Source organism: Micromesistius poutassou (assembly GCF_964030765.1).
Source record: "Micromesistius poutassou genome assembly, chromosome: 6".
Classification (NCBI taxonomy): Eukaryota; Metazoa; Chordata; class Actinopteri; order Gadiformes; family Gadidae; genus Micromesistius; species Micromesistius poutassou.
In genome coordinates, this window is record NC_140276.1 from 13,753,295 (window position 1) to 13,774,407 (window position 21,113).

Genomic DNA, 21,113 nt, shown 5'->3' on the forward strand with positions numbered 1-21,113 from the left:
CACACATTTGTAGTGCAAACACCAGTCCTGAATAGCTTCTTCTTCTACACATAGCGTGGTCAACAACACATCACCACATACAGTTGTATGTGTTTGAGATAAGTCAGACCCTACGAGCCTGGCTTCTGGCCATTCCGCCCAGACCAAGAAAGGCCGAAGGTGTACCTGGGTAAATTACAACCTGTTGGCATGGCTTATTTACCATTTTGCCCATTTCCAAACTGAATTCTTACTTGTGTTCAAGAGATTCTTCATGAAGCACCTCGAGTGCCAGCTCCTTAACCTTGTGTCTCTGAATAAACCACCTGTTTAACATTTCCCACTATCTGAGTAATACCGAGCCTGAAACAACGATACAACAGAAGATTCAACTTTCGAACAGTCTACAAAATGCAAACTGGTGTGAATTCCCTGTTGAATATCACAATTATAACCTATAACCTTATTAGCATGGCAGAAAACTGTGAAATGTCAAGTCTCATGGCCAATTCTGGTCTATGGTTTTTATTGCAGATCATATTATGGGTTGATTTCAAGTCAAGCAAGATTGGAAAACGACCTAGTGTGTCATTAAATTTATTTTGTGAGGGAAATTATAATTGTTGTGATTGTTTTGATTGACAATGGTGATGAAGCCACCATTGTCAATCAAAACATAATACATGAACAGATAAAGGGAACGGATGCTGCATCTTCACACTAATCACAAGCGAACAATGAAGGGTGGTCCACATTCTGATTGAGTGGAATGAACCAACCTGTTAAGGATCCACAGACCACTGTCTAAAAAAAGACGGTGAGGTGATAGTTCATGGGTGCCACGGTTTCTGGGGTGTTGATTGACAGCTCAGAGTCCTGCAGTGCTGAACTCAGAGGGCTTTAAAGCCTATCCAAACCCCAGTTTCAGCTGAGCATGTGACCTGTTTCCACTCATCAGACTGGGGGTGAGAGTGACCGCAGACCTTCTGGGAGGACCGCTGTATCTCTTCTACGTTCACACTTTTGGAATACAAATATTGTTTCACTGGAAACACTATTGGAATTGATCATCTACTACATTTTCCCTTGTTAATCTGTGTGTGTCTGAAATCCTTTCAATTTCTTATCTTGTTAAAATAATACTGTTGACATTGTTACCTCAATCAACATGAAGATACTCAAATATTTTAGTAGTCTTGATGGTTTTTTTAGTTAATAATTAATAATTAAGTTAATTTAATGAATTGTGTTGAAAGTAACAACTGTTTGCAAGTGTGTCTTCAAAGATTTTATGAAAAAAAAATCTATTTGGTTTATTAAAACCATATGCATTCAAACAATGGATAATAATAGGTAGTCCATCGGCCTCTCCACAGATGACGAAGGCCGCCCCAATTCATCCTGGTCTCCGTGCCACTGGGTCCTGGGGTGCTCCTCAGTCAAGGACCGTTTGGTGACTCTGGTCCATCGGTCTCTCCGGGTAACAGATCCTACATACAGCAGTCCTCCCAAATGGAGGCCCAAGCAGTTCATCTTTAGGACAATCAGATGCACCAACACCAGTGTTCTGGAGGACGGCCACATCAGCCTGAGGGATCGGGCAGTCCCCTGCGCTCGGCTCCGGGCTGGACTACGGGCACCGGGTTGGAAACTGATTCCAAGCCGGTTTGTGAATGTGTACATGGACTGTCGTCAACTGGTGTCCAGAGGAATCGCAGCCTCAGCCAGTCTATAACAGACATGCTCGGGCTGTCTGCCTCATGTAGCCTATGAGTTCCTATCAGCAGGATATATAATGGATCACTTTGGGGAATAGTTGAAAACACTAAAAGGTTAGGGGTCGTTATTTGAGAAATGACTGATGAGTCATGCATTACTCTGGGTTACTTTTTATTTAGTATTTTCATAAACAAATTGAAGGTAAATTTTGCTTGAAAGTACAATTTCAAAAACATTGCCAAATACAGCAACAACAAACCAATATTAATCAAGCAATATACTGGTAGTTGAACATTTAAATGACTTGCATTCACTTTGGAGTGAAAGCAATATACACATTTTCCTGTAGAAAAATTCAATACATTCTGAAATAATCTAGAAATTCTATGTAAAATAAGTGATTAAAATGTGGCCACAGCTGTTCATCTCCAGAGCACCTTTTGGCATAAAATCCACCATCACATTACAACGTAGAGTATATCAAAGCAAGCGCAGGAACCCCAGGTCCAGATAGCACAGCCAGCACCAAATGCTTCTCCCATCCACCACAAGCACAGGCAGCACATACCTGAAGAAAGAAAAAAACAGCCAATAATAAAGCCTCCTCAGCACCAGTAGTCGAATCCACACAATCACTTTGAACGGTTCCAAAACTTACTCCATCAGTTGTCAACTATCAATGGAAGTAGAAGTCCTTGGTCAACACAGTGGTGCTGGATGGCATCTGCTTCTTCTTATGGGTCTCTAACTCGTTGGTGGACGACTGGAAGTCCAGCGCCACCTTGTGGTGGACCCGCGTCATGATCTGCATCAGCTCCAGCTGGCTGCTGTGTTTCTCCAGCATCTCGCACAGCGCCTGCATGAACCACGAGCCGTTGGTGGTGTTCCTCCAGGAGTAGTAGCCTGGTGGGAGATCATGAACCATACATTTATTGTTTTAATATTTACCCCCTGTAACTACACATGAGCCAAATACCATCCCCCCACGACCCAATCCACAACAAGGCATTGATGATGATTAGCCTGACATCACCAAATTCAGCCAACGCGTGCTCTGGTGTGTTCCAGATGCCTCGTACACCAGCCTTATGAGTTACAAGTCGGGAAATCTCCCAGCTTTCTTGCTGCATTTCACGGAGGCACGCCCCCTTTTGTCGGGCCCACTCGTAGTTCTGAGAGTAGACCGAGTTCAGTGAAGTACGACTCCACAACAAAAATGGGCCCATGAAGATAAACATTTTCTTTGTATTTGTACCACGTTGGCCATTTTAATGTCGATTTTAAATGCTCTTACACACTTGATTACATTGTTACTTTATTCCGGTCACCAATTTATGCATTGCACGATCTTGCTGTGCAAGCAATACAATGTAAAGTTGTGTTGTTTGTTTTCGAGCTGGTTTGCTAAAGAGGCTAATGTAGCTAACATAATAATGACTAACCAATGACATGACACGATCACAAAGACGAACGGGAGCGCTATAAAGGCGCGTTCATGGTCCTGGTAATAACGAGACGCCTCGTCAGTGATGACGCTGACGCTTACGCGTGTTCCCGACAGCGACCGTTCATGAGCACTGCATTTGGAATCTAAAAGTTATTTCATCCGATAAAAAAACAGAACTAAACAGAACTTATTAGAATCAGTTTCAAGTTTGCACACCTTTATTTCCTTGTAGCCTATCACCTACTATCCCTTTGCTTTTATTTATGAGAAGCACATTGTATTGCCACTCTATGGAAGGCTACACTTACACTCATCTAGAGCTGGTTTACCAGTACACAACGTTTAAAACTGAGCAAAGACGATACCAACAGACGGTTACAACGTCAATCAATAGTAAAGTATGTGATATGATGGTTGATCCTTTATATTGAGTAAAACTTTCATGGTCCGCCATCTTCATGCGCGTCACTAGTAAACCATACGTCTCCAACTGGGCAACTCTGTCGAACGGAAGTAGAATCATCAGAGCATCATTAGGGGTCGTTCACGAGAACTTTCAGACGTCGCGAAAATGTTTTCCCCATAATTCCCAGTGATGTGAACGCACCATAAGTGCTACGAGACAGGAAATTAGGTCGCAAGTGCAACTCGTAAGGCTGGTGTATGAGGCATCTGGAACACACCATTAGTCCTGAACCCCTTGGATGATGATTTCCAAGGGGCGAAAACAACAGGCGTCGACCGAATGGCCTCTGGAGGCAATTGGATAAACCTACAACCAATCACAGCAATGTGTTTGTTTGGACACACGTATGATTACCTGGAACTGTAGAGTAGGCATACAAGAAGTCTGCCTCCACGGGAATCCTATCCGATGATTGGCCGCTGGAGCTGTCCGTCTGAATGCCGTTGTCCAAACTGGTGCCACGGCACGCCTAGCAGAGATATTTATTCATTTATTTATTTTATTTAAGCTTTATTTAAAGTAGAATCATTCCATTGAGTTAAAGTAATTCTTCTCCCTGGCAAAGACTCACGGCAACAAGTTTCAAAATACGTAAAAGACAGGACAAAGGTTACACACTACACCACAAATCTCATACTACACATACTAGAACCCACACATCAGCAGTAAACCACACATCATAGACATAGTCCCGGTCACTCAAGCCCACCTGTATGAAGAAGAGTTTGGGCTTGGCCACCAGTTTCTTGCAGCGGTCGCCGCGGAACATTCCGGTCAGCGTCTTGAGCTGGATGGAGCCGTCTGTCCCGTAGAAGATCCCTTCATCGCCGTGGCTCAGCAGCACGCACACAAAGGAGGCGGAGCCACTGTGGTCCTCCTGGGACACTGGGGGGGGGGGGGGGGGTTTAGTTCTAGTTCTAATATTTTTTCAGTTGGCGTACTATGCCGCTATAACTTATGCCGCTTCTCCATTAGCGCAGGAGGGTCAGCAACCCAGGGCCCTGCAGACCCGTGTACCGACCAGGCTTTGAAGAGCGCCATTACTCCTACAACTCAGGGCTTTGGGTCAGTTTAAGCGCTGCCTGATGTTTTCCTGTACCAGCGTAGAGCAGCTTCTCCATCTGTCCCACGGTCAGGTCATCTTTCCTTCTTATCTTGTAGCCCAGACCGCCGAAGGTCTTCTCCACAGCGTCCGCATCCACGTTGGTCCCCTCACGGGTATCCTTGCTCTTGCCTGAATGGGTGGGTGGGTAGGCACACACACACACACACACACACACACACACACACACACACACACACACACACACACACACACACACACACACACACACACACACACACACACGTTGTTGCAAGTAAAAAAAGATTCTGTGTGTTAATAGTGCAAAAGGTGACCACAAGTCAAAATCTGTACAGATCACAGTAACCGCTTATCTCCTACCCTATTGCACATGTCAATATCTAGGGCCGCAGTTTTGCTGTAAACCATGACCTTATTTGTTGTTTTGTTTAAGACAAAAGTACCATGATCCAAAAGGGTTTTGTTCTCATTTTATACAAAAACATTGTTCAGCACTTGATGGATACTATTTTGCTTTATAGATCCGTTTTTTTAAGAGTTAACCACAAACATGTAAAAACTATAATGTTTGAACTGCATGATTGCAATAGTTTTTCATTGAATACAGTTTCCTATTATATTTCTTCAATAGAGTAATAATGATTGTAATAAATGTCTGTCCCCCTAATTTTATTCACAACCCTCAGCATGGCCCTCAGTAAGTTCAATTTGACACACCCTCTCTATTTGTCACTTGACTGTTAAATAAAATGCATTCAGTTGATTATGATGGGTCCAGACACTTGGCTAACATTGATCCATGTCCTTCACAGCGGTCTGCAGTATGGCTGTGATCTGACACCCCAAGACGTCCTTCAGAGGCCAGGTGTGGTCTGTGTGTGTGTGAGGAGTCATGATGTGTAATGGGGGGCTTTACCCGTGCTCAAGTGGAAGTTCTTGTTGTTGATGATCACGCAGGTTCCTATGCTGGGGTAGTCCATTCTGTAGCGGTAGGGGTCCCCGGACACGGCTCCAGCTTTTCCCTCTGGCCCCGCCTTGTCAGGTGCTTGGGGAGCCTTGGATTGACTCAACACACAGATGCCGTGTGGTTAAACACAGAACTACAAAGGGGGCGTGGTACAACAGAGATCAACAAACCAACACACGTGTAGACACATGCATCAATGGCTTTAAGAAGCCCTGAATGCCATGATAAAGAACATATAGGTAAGCAATGGTTAAGAACATGTTCCTCATCCAGTTGTTCAGGTAGCTGATGTTTCTTGTTAAATTAATGTTCATTATGGTCTTTCCACTCAAAGGGACTGTGGTGGGAGCAGCAGAACGTTTTATGTGTCTGTAGTTTATTCTTTGTCTGTTGGGTTTTCGTCCTGTGTGCTTGTGCACTGTGTTACTCACAATGATCAAACATGCACCCTGATTTCGCAAAGGAATTTCCTCTGCAATGCTGATAACCCACTAATGATATATCGATCACCATTAGGGTCCAGTAATTAGTTACCTGCTGTGAGAGGATAAAGGACTAACTCTATCTTCAATAGGCTCCAGTAGGGAGTTACCTTTTAAACCAGGATTTGGCGTCCACACTGTCTCCTCGCTCCTCTGCATCGCCACGGTTCTCAGACATGGTTATTCTATACATGGAGTTAGTCAGAGGTGGAAAAAGTACTAAAAAAAGCTACTCAAGTAAAAGTACAGTTACATCACTGAAATCTTACTCAATTCCAAGTACAAGTATTGCAGTGAAGATTTACTCAAGTACAAGTAAAAGTACTATTTTCAAAACCTACTCAGTACTAGTTACTAGTTACTTTTGTACTGGTCATATTTAATGCCTCACCAATCATAAGTTTTCAACTGCAATGGGGGATCCAAAATCTCTAATCAGGGTTAACTTTGAACAACGACTGAGCAATTTTACATACTTTCATAAGATAACTCTTGAAAACATATCTTGAATATATTGGTTATTGTGACTTAATTAGCTTTTTTCAAACTCAAAACAAACATTAAGGCCTTCTATTTTACTCTATAGCCTACTTTGACTTGAAGGAGTGTCATGACATTATATGCTTGACCTGTGATATTAACACTCTTATATCAGAATAATTTCATCAATAGCCTACACAAAACGACTAAAACTATTTCAAGTCCATAACTGAAGTTACAGTTTGAAGCTTGACATAACAAGACAGTCAGTCATTATCCATTCAGCCTACCGACTACACCCTAGTCTGACTGCACTGATGGCTGAAAGGTAGGATGTTGCTAGATACTTCTCAGGGCAATGCAGCATGCATCTTGTCGTTCGACAAACTTGCCTGCAATTTTTTACTCAGTAACTTGTGTGGTTTAATATGTAACTAAGTACAAAACTTCAACCAAAACTCACTTAAGTAAAAGTAAAAGCACCATTTTTACCTAAAACAATCTACTCAATACACTTGAGTAAATAATGTAATTAGTTACTTTCCACTTCTGGAGTTAGCTACACATTAATACACACGACCGGGTGCATGACGGGGAAGTAACTCATCTACAGTATAGTCGATTTGTTTGAAAAGGTGACAGTAGAGCTAATGAATAATGCGACCTGGAACCACAGGACCGATTGTTTGACGAGAAGAAACGCAGAAGTGAAAGTGAAAGGGCCAACTCAAAATAACTAGTTTACGCTCAAATCTTTTTCAATTTTTAATTTTTTAAATAATGCTCCGCAAATGATTAACATAACGTAACAAGATATCCCGAAGTGTTTTTAAAAGTTCATTAGCCTACCGTGTACGCAAGTCGCGACCAAAGGTGCTGGACATGTAAGGGCGCGACTTAAGTAAGTTCAGGAAAGGAGACAGGGAGACGCTCTTGGGGACTGACAGCCAATCATAGGGCGGAGCTAGGAGGAACCTGATTGGACCAACTGACGGCCAATCACAGGTCCAGAGCTAGGAGGAGCCTGATTGGACCAACAGAGAAGTGCTAGGAGGAAGCTGATTGGACCAACAGACAGCCAATCACTGGTGACTAACGGGCCTGAGCTGTCGGCCACTGCTCCATGACTTTCTCCTGGACCACAGGGAATCGGTTGTCAATGTGGCAGGCCTGTAAATATTGTAATAAACCTAGAACACGAGGTCAGATTGTTGCGGCTGGAGGAATGTGACAAACAACCAAGGCAGCACCATCAAGATACAAACAATGATATTTATTTGATACGATAAGTAGTTCCACTACCAGCCAGCTCAGACTGGGTCAGGCTCCGGAGCTACCCCACCTGCCTAAGCGACCCCCTAACCCGCCACGTCAAGGAAACACACACACACACACACACACACACACACACACACACACACACACACACACACACACACACACACACACACACACACACACACACACACACACACACACACACACACACACACACACACACACACACACACACACACACACACACACACACACTTTCCAACTTAACTCTGCCGGGATACGGGACCCTCCCCCGGGGTCTAGGCTTTGGTGTTGGTAGGCCAACGGGAGAAGGGAGACGCCAGTCCAGCACTCTTAAGGCCTCCGATTAGTGACGGAACGGAGCACCCCTCACTGGGAAGACGCACCGCCTACGCACTCCTACTCCCCGGCCCTAGCTCTAGTGCAGCCCGCTAATCTATCTTCGCCGCCGGCAGCCCTATCAGTGTGCGAACGGCACCCACCCCAACCCTTGAGTGCAGCTCGGCGTTAGCGGTAACACGTCACTTCCCAGATTCTACCACCCGTCGCTGTGCCCTTCCCTTAAATTCCTCAATCACCGTCACCTGCTCACCTGCTCCTTCCCCCTCACCAGTGATCAGGTGCGACCAATTAATTAACACAACCGGCTCTTCGGTCCCTCCCCCCCCACACAAGACAGTCAACACAATGCCTTCACACAAGTTCTTCATTACAATATATCTGAATAATAAATAAGTCTTCTCATTGATATGTTGTAATGACTTGGTGCAAATAGGGGCGAGTAATCTGAATCATTCTGAAACACGCATACACAGGTGATTCGCAAAATATATTTTCTTTAATTCGTCAACATAAACGGTATAATTACTGCCAACAGTTGCTTTCCTGCTCATGAGTAGGACCAAGACACGCATAGAAGAAAAGGTCACAATGAATTCTGACGTTGAAATAAACAGTTAATTTAGCAGACTAATACATTGTTTGTGTGCTTTCAACGTCACTTGAGTGATGTCCGGATACGATCGGATTAGATTCATTCATTGAACACAGCAGGTGTTCCCAGACGTCCTCATTGGTTCATTCTCTCATCCCGGCCTCCAGCCGGTTGTTGATGTCTCGGAGGTGGTCCTCAGCTCTCAGGAGGCTCCTGGTCTCCAGCAGCAGGGCAGGCAGACTGGACGACCCATACTAAATAAGGACGCAAAACACCAAGAGTCATTCATTATTTCATTACATTAGAGGAGAACAGATTAGCCCGACAAACTACAAGGGACGATTCAAACCAATCAAGAAAACAATTATGAAACGTAGAAGTAGCCTTATTAGAGCCATCTCCCTGAACAGGTCAAGCCACCAGACTGGGCTTATAGTTGTTGTTTGTGACGGGAGTCACACTTTTCCTCTCATTATAAAGGCGCTGTAATCAATGTGGTCGTTTTGGCTAACTTCCTGTCCGTGTCTGGAGTCAAGACACGGACAGCGCAGTCTCCCTCCTCTCCATATCAACGTGGCTCTGGCACGACGACAGACGGTTTTAACTGCTCTGCCTGTTTGGTTGTCAAGCTATTCCCGGGAACGGGATACCAGATTGTTCTAGTTTACTGCAGAGCGGAGTGACTGGAAAACACATAATTCTGACCAACCAACCACTGACCAACACTGCATTGGCAATGTCTGTCGGAATATAGCGCTGTCCAACACTCTTTTTAACACATTCATTTTGATCAATTCTGCTTTAACTAATTGAAAGCTGCCTTAGACGTACGTTGTGTAGTCTTTATGGGGTTTGTCGTGGCAATTCCCTTTAACAGAGATTGCGTCTAGGCCAGATGAGATTCTCACTGCAATAAAAGCACACAATACATTGGAAAGCAAGTTCCAATGAGTAAGATTTAATGCATGCATACTTTAGACTCCTCTCTAGCAGAGTGAGTCCTGAATACAGGTTGACATGGTTTTTTATACATTATCCAGAATGGTCACTCCCACTTACCTTTGTTAACTGTATATTCCCTACCCACAATGCAAACGTTTCCCTATAAGAATCTTGTTCACCCATTGTCTCACTGAATGTATCTTTGGTAACTTTGCTGCCTATACTTTCCCATGATCATGCTCTAATATTAAATCAAATATTTCGCTGGCCGACGTGTCCTAAAAAGAAGTTTCTCTTCATCAGTCTGATATCACGATGACAGTCATATAAACAGGATCATACGTTAGGGAGGGTACAGGAAGCCAACCTAAAGAGGAGGACGTCCTGGCTAACTGCCGCTGGCGGTCAGCTGACCGGCTGGAGGAGGACTTCCTGGTCCGGGCCCTCTTGGGACCAGGGCTCTAAATACATGAGAGAAGAATTTCAACACAACAACACAGCAAACCCCCACAGTATCCATTGGCCTGCATTCTAGATCCGGCCCTGAGTGGTTGAGGCCTCGCCCAGAGGCCTCAACATGAGCAAGGGCCCTAGGCAGGGGCCCACAGTCACGCCCCTTCTATCTCTGAGCCCGTCTGTTATGACGGTGATTCAGTTGCTTTGCTTTGTAAAGTAGGAACCTCTTAAAAATAATGTCTACATGCTATTACATCTTCCACTAAGCATATCTTCTAGGTACACCAATGTCTTCCATACATGCTAAATAAACCATGAAAAACCAACCGCACAGAAATTGTATTCAATGTTTTATTAAGCATCAACACCTCAAGCATTACAAAGACTATCTTAACAATCACTTCCTTACCGGTGTCTGAGAGCTGCTGGACTTCCTGTTGGCTGATTTCCCCAATTTCTTGTTCTTCTTCTCTGCCCCCGGTTCTTTTTCAGGTCTGGCAGAAGAGAACCGACACACAGATGATAAGAACAGGGAGCAGGGTATCTATGCTGGGTAGGACGGTGTGTCATACAAAACATCAAGGGAGGGTCAGCCTTTTCGTAGCGACAGAGCCAGTGTGTGCCTCTTTGTTGTGAGCCTGCATGAGGGAACCAGGCTAACTGACCGTACCTGGCTACAAACTGGAGCTGCAGCTGCCGGCTAACCCTCCTAGCAGCGGTCTGTCTATCTGGGGGTGTGACCCTGGGTGAGGCCTCTCTGGGGGCTGGGGCTCGGGCTGGTGGCGGGTTCCTTCTGGTGGGGAGAGGACCAGGCCTCCTCCCTAAGCCTGGGCCTTTCCTTCTCTCCTCCTCCGTGATCCCTCCTGCCTTCTTTCGGCCGGGCTTCCCCCCTCTCCTGCTTCATTACAACAGAGATAGCTGTTGTGTATTGGCAAGAAAGTGATGCTTCATTACAACAGAGATATCTCCCACCCGCTCTCTTTCACAATGCATTGCGAAACTGTGTGTTGAATGATTTGATACTGATGCCGAACTGTTCCAAATATGATGGTACATTGGGAAATAGGATCATGCTAAGCTTATGAAAGTGTTCTAACACCACTGACTTAGCCAGTCTGAGGAAATATATAAATTAAAATATCAACAACAAGAGAACATGAAAACATTTTACTTTTTATTTAGTATTTTCATAAACAAATTGAAAGGTACATTTTGCTTGAAAGTGCTATTTCAAAACATTGCCAAATACAGCAACAACAAATCAATATTACTCAAGCACAATACTGGTAGTTGAACATTTAAATGACTTGCATTCACTTTGGAGTGAAAGCAATATACACATTTTCCTGTAGCACAATTGAATAAATTCTGAAATAATCTAGAAATTCTTACGTAAAACAAGTGATTAAAATGTGGCCACAGCTGTTCATCTCCAAAGCACCTTTTGGCATAAAATCCACCATCACATTACAACGTAGAGTATGTCAAAGCAAGCGCAGGAACCCCAGGTCCAGATAGCACAGCCAGCACCAAATGCTTCTCCCATCCACCACAAGCACAGGCAGCACATACCTGAAGAAAGAAAAAAACAGCCAATAATAAAGCCTCCTCAGCACCAGTAGTCGAATCCACACAATCACTTTGAACGGTTCCAAAACTTACTCCATCAGTTGTCAACTATCAATGGAAGTAGAAGTCCTTGGTCAACATGGTGGTGCTGGATGGTATCTGCTTCTTCTTATGGGTCTCTAACTTGTAGGTGGATGACTGGAAGTCCAGCGCCACCTTGTGGTGGACCCGTGTCATGATCTGCATCAGCTCCAGCTGGCTGCTGTGTTTCTTCAGCATCTCGCACAGCGCCTGCATGAACCACGAGCCGTTGGCCCGGTTCCTCCAGGAGTAGTAGCCTGGTGGGAGATCATGAACCATACATTTATTGTTTTAATATTTACCCCCTGTAACTACACATCAGCCAAATACCATCCCCCCACGACCCAATTCACAACAGGGCATTGATGATGATTAGCCTGACATCACCAAATTCAGCCAACGCGTGCTCTGGTGTGTTCCAGATGCCTCGTACACCAGCCTCACGAGTTACAAGTCGGGAAATCTCCCAGCTTTCTTGCTGCATTTCACGGAGGCACGCCCCCTTTTGTCGGGCCCACTCGTAGTTCTGAGAGTAGACCGAGTTCAGTGAAGTACGACTCCACAACAAAAATGGCTGCGCCCATGAAGATAAACATTTTCTTTGTATTTGTACCACGTTGGCCATTTTTATGTCAATTTTAAATGCTCTTACACACTTGATTACATTGCTACTTTATTCCAGTCACCAATTTATGCATTGCACAATCTTGAGAAGCTAATGTAGCTAACAATAACAATGACTAACCAATGACATGACACGATCACAAAGACGAACAGGAACGCTATAAAGGCGCGTTCATGGTCCTGGTAATAACGAGACAGTGATGACACTCATGCTTACGTGTGTTCCTGACAGCGACCGTTCATGTGTACTGCGTTCGGAATCTAAACAATTTTTTTATCTGATAAAAAACAGTCAGAACTAAACAGAACTTATTAGGATCAGTTTCAAGTTTGCACGCCTTTATTTCCTTGTAGCCTATCACCTACTATCCCTTTGCTTTTATTTATGAGAAGCACATTGTATTGCCACTGTATGGAAGGCTACACTTACACTTATCTAGAGCTGGTTTACCAGTACACAACGTTTAAAACTGAGCAAGGTCGATACCAACAGACGGTTACAACGTCAATCAATAGTGAAGTATGTGATATGATGGTTGATTCTTTTATATTGAGTAAAACTTTCATGGTCCACCATCTTCATGCGCGTCACTAATAAACCATACGTCTCCAACTGGGCAACTCTGTCGAACGGAAGTAGAATCATCAGAGCGTCATGAGGTGTCGTTCACAAGAACTTTCCGACGTCGCGAAAATGTTTTCCCCATAATTCCATGATGTGAACGCACCATAAGTGCTATGAGACAGGAAATTACGTCGCAAGTGCAACTCGTAAGGCTGGTGTACGAGGCATCTGGAACACACCATTAGTCCTGAACCCCTTGGATGATGATTTCCAAGGGGCGAAAACAACAGGCGTCGACCGAATGGCCTCTGGAGGCAATTGGATAAACCTACAACCAATCACAGCAATGTGTTTGTTTGGACACACGTATGATTACCTGGAACTGTAGAGTAGGCATACAAGAAGTCCGCATCCACGAAAATCCTATCCGATGATTGGTCGGTGGAGCAGTCCGTCGCAATGCCGTCGTCCAAACTGGTGCCACGGCACGCCTAGCAGAGATTTGTATTAATTTATTTATTTTATTTAAGATTTATTTAACCAGGAAAAGTCCCATTGAGTTAAAGTAATTCTTCTCCCAGGAACCCCCTGGTAAAGACTCACGGCAAGTTTCAAAATATGTAAAAGACAGGACAAAGGTTACACACTACACCACAAATCTCATACTACACATACTAGAATACAACCAAGACATTACACTTAATAGGACAAATAACAAGCTAATACAGACATACAACTTAAAGGGCACCTAGTTAAAGGCAGTTACACTGTTCAGATAAGGCGGGACTAGATTAGAGTCCAATAACTTAGGTCTTAGAACGGTACTGTTCAATAGGAAGGTATTAGCCTGCTGTTTAGTATACTTTATATGTATAGGGCTGTGATAAGTACTCTCCCTCCACACTAGCTTTTCCAGCCATTACCATAAAAAGGAAAGAACAACATGCACCTTAGTGCGCTAAATAAACCCACACATCAACAGTAAACCACACATCATAGTAGACATAGTCCCGGTCACTCAAGCCCACCTGTATGAAGAAGAGTTTGGGCTTGGCCACCAGAGTCTTGCAGCAGTCGCCACAGAACATTCCGGTCAGCTTCTCGAGCTGGATGGAGCCGTCCGTCCCGTAGAAGATCCCTTCATCGCCGTGGCTCAGCAGCACGCACACAAAGGAGGCGGAGCCACTGTGGTCCTCCTGGGACACTGGGGGGGGGGGGGGGGGGGTTTAGTTCTAGTTCTAATATTTTTTCAGTTGGCGTACTATGCCGCTATAACTTATGCCGCTTCTCCATTAGCGCAGGAGGGTCAGCAACCCAGGGCCCTGCAGACCCGTGTACCGACCAGGCTTTGAAGAGCGCCATTACTCCTACAACTCAGGGCTTTGGGTCAGTTTAAGCGCTGCCTGATGTTTTCCTGTACCAGCGTAGAGCAGCTTCTCCATCTGTCCCACGGTCAGGTCATCTTTCCTTCTTATCTTGTAGCCCAGACCGCCGAAGGTCTTCTTCACAGCGTCCGCATCCACGTTGGTCCCCTCACGCGTTTCCATGCCTGAATGGGTAGGTAGGCGTGCACACACACACACACACACACACACACACACACACACACACACACACACACACACACACACACACACACACACACACACACACACACACACACACACACACACACACACACACACACACACACGTTGTTGCAAGTAAAAAAAGATTCTGTGTTAATAGTGCAAAAGGTGACCACAAGAAGTCAAAATCAGTACAGATCACAGTAACCGCTTATCTCCTACCCTATTCCACATATGTCAATATCTAGGGCAGCAGTGTTGCTGAAAACCATGACCTTATTTGTTGTTTTGTTTAAGACAAAAGTACCGTGATCCAAAAGTGTTTTATTCAACTTTCAATTCTCATTTTATACAAAAACATTGTTCAGCACTTGATGGATACTATTTTGCTTTATTGATCCGTTTTAACCACAAACAAACAAAAAAAAACAACTATAATGTTTGCACTGCATGATTGTCATAGTTTTTCATTGAATACAGTTTCCTATTATATTTCTTCAATAGAGTAATAATGATTGTAATAAATGTCTGGCCCCCTAATTTTATTCACAACCCTCAGCATGGCCCTCAGTAAGTTATATTTGACACACCCTCTCTATTTGTCACTTGACTGTTAAATAAAATGCATTCAGTTGATTATGATGGGTCCAGACACTTGGCTAACATTGATCCATGTCCTTCACAGCGGTCTGCAGTATGGCTGTGATCTGACACCCCAAGACGTCCTTCAGAGGCCAGGTGTGGTCTGTGTGTGTGTGAGGAGTCATGATGTGTAATGGGGGGCTTTACCCGTGCTCTTATGGAAGTTCTTGTTGTTGATGATCACGCAGGTTCCTATGCTGGGGTAGTCCATTCTGTAGCGGTAGGGGTCCCCGGACACGGCTCCAGCTTTTCCCTCTGGCCCCGCCTTGTCAGGTGCTTGGGGAGCCTTTGATTGACTCAACACACAGATGCCGTGTGGTTAAACACAGAACTACAAAGGGGGCGTGGTACAACAGAGATCAACAAACCAACACACGTGTAGACACATGCATCAATGGCTTTAAGAAGCCCTGAATGCCATGATAAAGAACATATAGGTAAGCAATGGTTAAGAACATGTTCCTCATCCAGTTGTTCAGGTAGCTGATGTTTCTTGTTAAATTAATGTTCATTATGGTCTTTCCACTCAAAGGGACTGTGGTGGGAGCAGCAGAACGTTTTATGTGTCTGTAGTTTATTCTTTGTCTGTTGGGTTTTCGTCCTGTGTGCTTGTGCACTGTGTTACTCACAATGATCAAACATGCACCCTGATTTCGCAAAGGAATTTCCTCTGCAATGCTGATAACCCACTAATGATATATCGATCACCATTAGGGTCCAGTAATTAGTTACCTGCTGTGAGAGGATAAAGGACTAACTCTATCTTCAATAGGCTCCAGTAGGGAGTTACCTTTTAAACCAGGATTTGGCGTCCACACTGTCTCCTCGCTCCTCTGCATCGCCACGGTTCTCAGACATGGTTATTCTATACATGGAGTTAGTCAGAGGTGGAAAAAGTACTAAAAAAAGCTACTCAAGTAAAAGTACAGTTACATCACTGAAATCTTACTCAATTCCAAGTACAAGTATTGCAGTGAAGATTTACTCAAGTACAAGTAAAAGTACTATTTTCAAAACCTACTCAGTACTAGTTACTAGTTACTTTTGTACTGGTCATATTTAATGCCTCACCAATCATAAGTTTTCAACTGCAATGGGGGATCCAAAATCTCTAATCAGGGTTAACTTTGAACAACGACTGAGCAATTTTACATACTTTCATAAGATAACTCTTGAAAACATATCTTGAATATATTGGTTATTGTGACTTAATTAGCTTTTTTCAAACTCAAAACAAACATTAAGGCCTTCTATTTTACTCTATAGCCTACTTTGACTTGAAGGAGTGTCATGACATTATATGCTTGACCTGTGATATTAACACTCTTATATCAGAATAATTTCATCAATAGCCTACACAAAACGACTAAAACTATTTCAAGTCCATAACTGAAGTTACAGTTTGAAGCTTGACATAACAAGACAGTCAGTCATTATCCATTCAGCCTACCGACTACACCCTAGTCTGACTGCACTGATGGCTGAAAGGTAGGATGTTGCTAGATACTTCTCAGGGCAATGCAGCATGCATCTTGTCGTTCGACAAACTTGCCTGCAATTTTTTACTCAGTAACTTGTGTGGTTTAATATGTAACTAAGTACAAAACTTCAACCAAAACTCACTTAAGTAAAAGTAAAAGCACCATTTTTACCTAAAACAATCTACTCAATACACTTGAGTAAATAATGTAATTAGTTACTTTCCACTTCTGGAGTTAGCTACACATTAATACACACGACCGGGTGCATGACGGGGAAGTAACTCATCTACAGTATAGTCGATTTGTTTGAAAAGGTGACAGTAGAGCTAATGAATAATGCGACCTGGAACCACAGGACCGATTGTTTGACGAGAAGAAACGCAGAAGTGAAAGTGAAAGGGCCAACTCAAAATAACTAGTTTACGCTCAAATCTTTTTCAATTTTTAATTTTTTAAATAATGCTCCGCAAATGATTAACATAACGTAACAAGATATCCCGAAGTGTTTTTAAAAGTTCATTAGCCTACCGTGTACGCAAGTCGCGACCAAAGGTGCTGGACATGTAAGGGCGCGACTTAAGTAAGTTCAGGAAAGGAGACAGGGAGACGCTCTTGGGGACTGACAGCCAATCATAGGGCGGAGCTAGGAGGAACCTGATTGGACCAACTGACGGCCAATCACAGGTCCAGAGCTAGGAGGAGCCTGATTGGACCAACAGAGAAGTGCTAGGAGGAAGCTGATTGGACCAACAGACAGCCAATCACTGGTGACTAACGGGCCTGAGCTGTCGGCCACTGCTCCATGACTTTCTCCTGGACCACAGGGAATCGGTTGTCAATGTGGCAGGCCTGTAAATATTGTAATAAACCTAGAACACGAGGTCAGATTGTTGCGGCTGGAGGAATGTGACAAACAACCAAGGCAGCACCATCAAGATACAAACAATGATATTTATTTGATACGATAAGTAGTTCCACTACCAGCCAGCTCAGACTGGGTCAGGCTCCGGAGCTACCCCACCTGCCTAAGCGACCCCCTAACCCGCCACGTCAAGGAAACACACACACACACACACACACACACACACACACACACACACACACACACACACACACACACACACACACACACACACACACACACACACACACACACACACACACACACACTTTCCAACTTAACTCTGCCGGGATACGGGACCCTCCCCCGGGGTCTAGGCTTTGGTGTTGGTAGGCCAACGGGAGAAGGGAGACGCCAGTCCAGCACTCTTAAGGCCTCCGATTAGTGACGGAACGGAGCACCCCTCACTGGGAAGACGCACCGCCTACGCACTCCTACTCCCCGGCCCTAGCTCTAGTGCAGCCCGCTAATCTATCTTCGCCGCCGGCAGCCCTATCAGTGTGCGAACGGCACCCACCCCAACCCTTGAGTGCAGCTCGGCGTTAGCGGTAACACGTCACTTCCCAGATTCTACCACCCGTCGCTGTGCCCTTCCCTTAAATTCCTCAATCACCGTCACCTGCTCACCTGCTCCTTCCCCCTCACCAGTGATCAGGTGCGACCAATTAATTAACACAACCGGCTCTTCGGTCCCTCCCCCCCCACACAAGACAGTCAACACAATGCCTTCACACAAGTTCTTCATTACAATATATCTCAATAATAAATAAGTCTTCTCATTGATATGTTGTAATGACTTGGTGCAAATAGGGGCGAGTAATCTGAATCATTCTGAAACACGCATACACAGGTGATTCGCAAAATATATTTTCTTTAATTCGTCAACATAAACGGTATAATTACTGCCAACAGTTGCTTTCCTGCTCATGAGTAGGACCAAGACACGCATAGAAGAAAAGGTCACAATGAATTCTGACGTTGAAATAAACAGTTAATTTAGCAGACTAATACATTGTTTGTGTGCTTTCAACGTCACTTGAGTGATGTCCGGATACGATCGGATTAGATTCATTCATTGAACACAGCAGGTGTTCCCAGACGTCCTCATTGGTTCATTCTCTCATCCCGGCCTCCAGCCGGTTGTTGATGTCTCGGAGGTGGTCCTCAGCTCTCAGGAGGCTCCTGGTCTCCAGCAGCAGGGCAGGCAGACTGGACGACCCATACTAAATAAGGACGCAAAACACCAAGAGTCATTCATTATTTCATTACATTAGAGGAGAACAGATTAGCCCGACAAACTACAAGGGACGATTCAAACCAATCAAGAAAACAATTATGAAACGTAGAAGTAGCCTTATTAGAGCCATCTCCCTGAACAGGTCAAGCCACCAGACTGGGCTTATAGTTGTTGTTTGTGACGGGAGTCACACTTTTCCTCTCATTATAAAGGCGCTGTAATCAATGTGGTCGTTTTGGCTAACTTCCTGTCCGTGTCTGGAGTCAAGACACGGACAGCGCAGTCTCCCTCCTCTCCATATCAACGTGGCTCTGGCACGACGACAGACGGTTTTAACTGCTCTGCCTGTTTGGTTGTCAAGCTATTCCCGGGAACGGGATACCAGATTGTTCTAGTTTACTGCAGAGCGGAGTGACTGGAAAACACATAATTCTGACCAACCAACCACTGACCAACACTGCATTGGCAATGTCTGTCGGAATATAGCGCTGTCCAACACTCTTTTTAACACATTCATTTTGATCAATTCTGCTTTAACTAATTGAAAGCTGCCTTAGACGTACGTTGTGTAGTCTTTATGGGGTTTGTCGTGGCAATTCCCTTTAACAGAGATTGCGTCTAGGCCAGATGAGATTCTCACTGCAATAAAAGCACACAATACATTGGAAAGCAAGTTCCAATGAGTAAGATTTAATGCATGCATACTTTAGACTCCTCTCTAGCAGAGTGAGTCCTGAATACAGGTTGACATGGTTTTTTATACATTATCCAGAATGGTCACTCCCACTTACCTTTGTTAACTGTATATTCCCTACCCACAATGCAAACGTTTCCCTATAAGAATCTTGTTCACCCATTGTCTCACTGAATGTATCTTTGGTAACTTTGCTGCCTATACTTTCCCATGATCATGCTCTAATATTAAATCAAATATTTCGCTGGCCGACGTGTCCTAAAAAGAAGTTTCTCTTCATCAGTCTGATATCACGATGACAGTCATATAAACAGGATCATACGTTAGGGAGGGTACAGGAAGCCAACCTAAAGAGGAGGACGTCCTGGCTAACTGCCGCTGGCGGTCAGCTGACCGGCTGGAGGAGGACTTCCTGGTCCGGGCCCTCTTGGGACCAGGGCTCTAAATACATGAGAGAAGAATTTCAACACAACAACACAGCAAACCCCCACAGTATCCATTGGCCTGCATTCTAGATCCGGCCCTGAGTGGTTGAGGCCTCGCCCAGAGGCCTCAACATGAGCAAGGGCCCTAGGCAGGGGCCCACAGTCACGCCCCTTCTATCTCTGAGCCCGTCTGTTATGACGGTGATTCAGTTGCTTTGCTTTGTAAAGTAGGAACCTCTTAAAAATAATGTCTACATGCTATTACATCTTCCACTAAGCATATCTTCTAGGTACACCAATGTCTTCCATACATGCTAAATAAACCATGAAAAACCAACCGCACAGAAATTGTATTCAATGTTTTATTAAGCATCAACACCTCAAGCATTACAAAGACTATCTTAACAATCACTTCCTTACCGGTGTCTGAGAGCTGCTGGACTTCCTGTTGGCTGATTTCCCCAATTTCTTGTTCTTCTTCTCTGCCCCCGGTTCTTTTTCAGGTCTGGCAGAAGAGAACCGACACACAGATGATAAGAACAGGGAGCAGGGTATCTATGCTGGGTAGGACGGTGTGTCATACAAAACATCAAGGGAGGGTCAGCCTTTTCGTAGCGACAGAGCCAGTGTGTGCCTCTTTGTTGTGAGCCTGCATGAGGGAACCAGGCTAACTGACCGTACCTGGCTACAAACTGGAGCTGCAGCTGCCGGCTAACCCTCCTAGCAGCGGTCTGTCTATCTGGGGGTGTGACCCTGGGTGAGGCCTCTCTGGGGGCTGGGGCTCGGGCTGGTGGCGGGTTCCTTCTGGTGGGGAGAGGACCAGGCCTCCTCCCTAAGCCTGGGCCTTTCCTTCTCTCCTCCTCCGTGATCCCTCCTGCCTTCTTTCGGCCGGGCTTCCCCCCTCTCCTGCTTCATTACAACAGAGATAGCTGTTGTGTATTGGCAAGAAAGTGATGCTTCATTACAACAGAGATATCTCCCACCCGCTCTCTTTCACAATGCATTGCGAAACTGTGTGTTGAATGATTTGATACTGATGCCGAACTGTTCCAAATATGATGGTACATTGGG

The 21,113-nt window shown here is 44.6% G+C and overlaps 2 protein-coding genes and 2 long non-coding RNA genes across 4 annotated transcripts; all 4 read right to left on the minus strand.

The window, feature by feature from the left end:
* Window positions 1-1,856: 1,856 nt before the first annotated feature.
* LOC311345445 (caspase-3-like) lies at window positions 1,857-7,547 on the minus strand. Its single transcript, XM_084469848.1, has 8 exons — window positions 7,474-7,547; window positions 6,255-6,329; window positions 5,612-5,760; window positions 4,711-4,845; window positions 4,321-4,496; window positions 3,966-4,080; window positions 2,357-2,601; window positions 1,857-2,266 (listed from the first exon to the last, which is right to left on the minus strand). The coding sequence occupies exons 1-7, from the start codon at window positions 7,506-7,508 to the stop codon at window positions 2,375-2,377; spliced, it is 912 nt and encodes a 303-aa protein (XP_084325974.1). The 5' UTR covers window positions 7,509-7,547; the 3' UTR covers window positions 1,857-2,266; window positions 2,357-2,374.
* Window positions 7,548-8,765: 1,218 nt separating this feature from the next.
* Window positions 8,766-11,145, minus strand: LOC311345449. Its single transcript, XR_014633677.1, has 4 exons — window positions 10,926-11,145; window positions 10,665-10,749; window positions 10,167-10,260; window positions 8,766-9,111 (listed from the first exon to the last, which is right to left on the minus strand). It is a non-coding gene; the product is annotated as an uncharacterized lncRNA (long non-coding RNA).
* A 271-nt stretch (window positions 11,146-11,416) lies between these two features.
* Window positions 11,417-17,382, minus strand: LOC311345446 (caspase-3-like). The gene is made up of 8 exons (XM_084469849.1): window positions 17,314-17,382; window positions 16,095-16,169; window positions 15,452-15,600; window positions 14,515-14,643; window positions 14,123-14,298; window positions 13,471-13,585; window positions 11,918-12,162; window positions 11,417-11,827 (listed from the first exon to the last, which is right to left on the minus strand). Exons 1-7 carry the CDS (start codon window positions 17,346-17,348, stop codon window positions 11,936-11,938), a joined length of 906 nt encoding a protein of 301 aa, XP_084325975.1. The 5' UTR covers window positions 17,349-17,382; the 3' UTR covers window positions 11,417-11,827; window positions 11,918-11,935.
* Window positions 17,383-18,557: 1,175 nt separating this feature from the next.
* On the minus strand, window positions 18,558-20,943 carry LOC311345043. The gene is made up of 4 exons (XR_014633653.1): window positions 20,724-20,943; window positions 20,463-20,547; window positions 19,965-20,058; window positions 18,558-18,909 (listed from the first exon to the last, which is right to left on the minus strand). It is a non-coding gene; the product is annotated as an uncharacterized lncRNA (long non-coding RNA).
* Between the last annotated feature and the right edge of the window lie 170 nt (window positions 20,944-21,113).